Source organism: Plectropomus leopardus, unplaced genomic scaffold (assembly GCF_008729295.1).
Source record: "Plectropomus leopardus isolate mb unplaced genomic scaffold, YSFRI_Pleo_2.0 unplaced_scaffold18578, whole genome shotgun sequence".
NCBI classification, from domain to species: Eukaryota; Metazoa; Chordata; class Actinopteri; order Perciformes; family Serranidae; genus Plectropomus; species Plectropomus leopardus.
Window position 1 is genome coordinate 1 of NW_024620028.1, and position 2,989 is coordinate 2,989.

Below are 2,989 nucleotides of genomic sequence, written 5' to 3' on the forward strand. Positions count from 1 at the left end.
TATTACTCTGAATATGTGTTATGTGAAAGTGGTCGCTCATTTTAACAAACCGTTATAATTATGACCCAGCTCTCCGTGGTTCCCCTCAGCTCCCGGAGCCTTCCAGCCTCTTATAGTGCAGTATTTTGGGATTTTTTTTATGGCCCATTTACTGTGTGATTCAGCCTTAACCTCCGTCCCTGCAGCAGCAGGTAGCTGTTTCCTGTTAACAAGCTCTGATAAACCAACTACACATGACATGAGCAGCACCAAACGGCAGACAGAGTTTGAGACCAGCAGGTGAAGGACTTAGAGCATCTAAAGAGTCAGATGTTTTTCTCATTTGATAGTGGAGCTCAAAATCAAGCGGATATTGGTCTTAAATTCAGCGGGTGACCAGAGATGTGAAATGAATGATAATGTTTCTCCAGATCTGATGCATAATGCAACTTATAAATTTAGCTTTGAATATATGTAAAATATTTTTCATTCAGCTTATTCCACTGCTTCCTAATGTCCTACAAATTAATTCATGCTTCCTTAAAAGTAGAGCTGCAGTGATATACTGGTTTTAAGATATGAAAGTTGACAATAATCATACTGTCTACATTTGCTTATATGGGATTTAAAAAACAAAAAAATATCCAGTTGGACCGAGAATCACACATTTATCTTTTCCTACATACTGCCTTTAAAAATGGGTTTTAAGACTGTAATTATAGTGATAAAAATTTGTTCAACCAAAACTAACCGTTCAGTTTTCACTCTTTTAAGGGTCATTTTGACTGATAATAATAATTCTGTGATACCATGAAACTTGGATATTTTCTGAGACTGCTATGGTATTGTGAAAAAATTGCTGTTGGCAAACCGTACCAAACTCCAGTTAACAAAAGAATCATTTAAGCGTGTATAGAGTCAGAATATTTTCACAGCTAAGTGGGTGATTTAAGTGTTTATTTCAACCAAACCAGAGTAGGTGACTTTTTGAACAGTGGTCAGACGAACAAAGACATTTTTTTCTGAGCTTTATTTTGTTTCTGTGGACTTTGAATAAAGTGTATTTTATGATGATAAAATTAATGTTAATTTAAATGGAGTCAGGTGGGTTTGACAGTAGCGATATCAGGGCTGTTTCTGTTTGGAAAAAAAGGACCTTACTCTTCAACAAAAATGTCTATCTCTTTTGGATCCTTTCTGTATGTTTTCAGAGTCTTATTATAACAATTTGATGCAGTCAGTGACAAAAAAAGCATTTTAGTTGATGTAAGCTGACCGTGCAAACATGTTTAAATTGCAGTCTGTTTTGTAGCTTCTGGCTGTCGGCCTCTCGCTCAATACTGGACCAATTTTAAAAATTGCCGTCTCCATTAGTTACTTAGACACAAAAACATGGGAAAATTGAGTCCAAGAAAAATACAAAAGTTACTATTAAAGACAGTTGAAAAGCTTAAATAAGCAGATTCAATACTTCATGGAATAATTCAGATTCAGTTAAAAGCTTTTGTTCTCCTGTTTAATTTATTCACATTTTCAGGTCTTTATATAACGTGCGTGTCTGTGTTTACAGGTCGTTCTTACAGCGTGTTCTCTCAGCGTATGTTGAATCAGTGTCTGGAGTCACTAGTGCAGAAAATCCAGAGTGGAGTGGTGATAAACTTTGAGAAAACTGGGCCTGACCCGCCTCCTTTAGAGGGTAAGAGACACTTCCCCGTGTCTAAACCACATTTTATTCCTGTCTCCATTTCTAAAAGACCTTTTGACAACTGCTGCACTGCATCTGTTTGATTAGTAGAAAATCTCTTCACTCTCTCCCACTCACTGTGTTTTCTTTTTATCCTCTGAGCTTTTCTTTACTGGTGGATGTCACAGTTGAAACCTTCATATTTTAACTGCCCACACACTGTTACAGCTCACCCAAATCATCCTGTTGTGTTTCGTACCTCACAAACACCTTCTTCTCTTTAACCGCTTGTGGTTGTTTTTTCCTGAGATGTCAGCTTCCTGTTGCTGTCTGTGTCGGTTCAGATGCTCCGGTTGAGGCGGTGAAGTCTGGCCCACAGGCTTGGCACTGTTGTCACAAGCTGATCTACGTACGACCCAACCCGAAAACTGGTGTCCCCATCGGTCACTGGCCCATCCCCGAGGCCTTCTGGCCGGACCAGAACTCCCCCACATTGGTAAGAAACTAAACAAGTTTAATCACAGGAGAACATTTATATTCTCTGCATCTTTCATAATACTTTTTAAAGAGCAGTGTTTGTATTTTTCAATCTGGACTCTTTTGTCACGTTTTCGTGCCTGAGGGACTAAAAAAAAAAAAACAGCAGCATAATCCAGATTTTTATTTAGAAAGAATAAAGGCACAAAGTCCCAGTGAAAGCCTGTATATAATAAAGATGCAACAAGGAAAAAGTGAGTGGCATACAGAATATATTGGGGTTTTTTTTTTATAAGGACACTCTTCATAAAAAGGTCACACAGCCTCTGCAATAACAATGGAGCAAAAAGGGAAGTAGTGAAGGTAATAAAACAGAATTACACGGGCCAAATATACAGAACAATATAACAAGTCGAGGTACAGCGCAGGAAGGTCGCAGCACAAGTGACTCAGTGTTTTATTTCATCAGGTGTACAGAAATTTTTTTATTAGTATTTTATTTAAGTTAAAAGAACAAAACCAATAACTTACAAAAATGGTTAACATGGACTATATATCTATATATACGATAAGATAAGATAATCCTTTATTAGTGCTGCAGTGGGGAAATTCACAATGTTACAGCAGTTATGAGGTACGAAGAAGTATAAGCAGCGAAAGAACAATCCAAAAGCAAAAAAAATAATTACAAATATAAAAATATAAAAATGTTAGATAATAAAAAACAAGGTGCCAAGTATGATTTAGGGTGCAAAACAGTAACATAAATAATATTAAAATTACAATGTGCCAGGAAAAATGGGTAGGAAAAAAATGTAAATATATATATATATGTACACCAATTGCACA

At 36.6% G+C, this 2,989-nt stretch overlaps 1 protein-coding gene across 1 annotated transcript; it reads left to right on the forward strand.

Annotated features, from left to right (window-relative positions):
* Positions 1–1,549: 1,549 nt before the first annotated feature.
* Positions 1,550–2,159, forward strand: LOC121965094 (integrator complex subunit 6-B-like; the record flags this gene model as incomplete). The annotated part of the gene is made up of 2 exons (XM_042515261.1): positions 1,550–1,675; positions 2,008–2,159. Coding segments are annotated over 2 exons (278 nt in total), but the record flags the coding sequence as incomplete, so codon positions are not given.
* Positions 2,160–2,989: the final 830 nt, after the last annotated feature.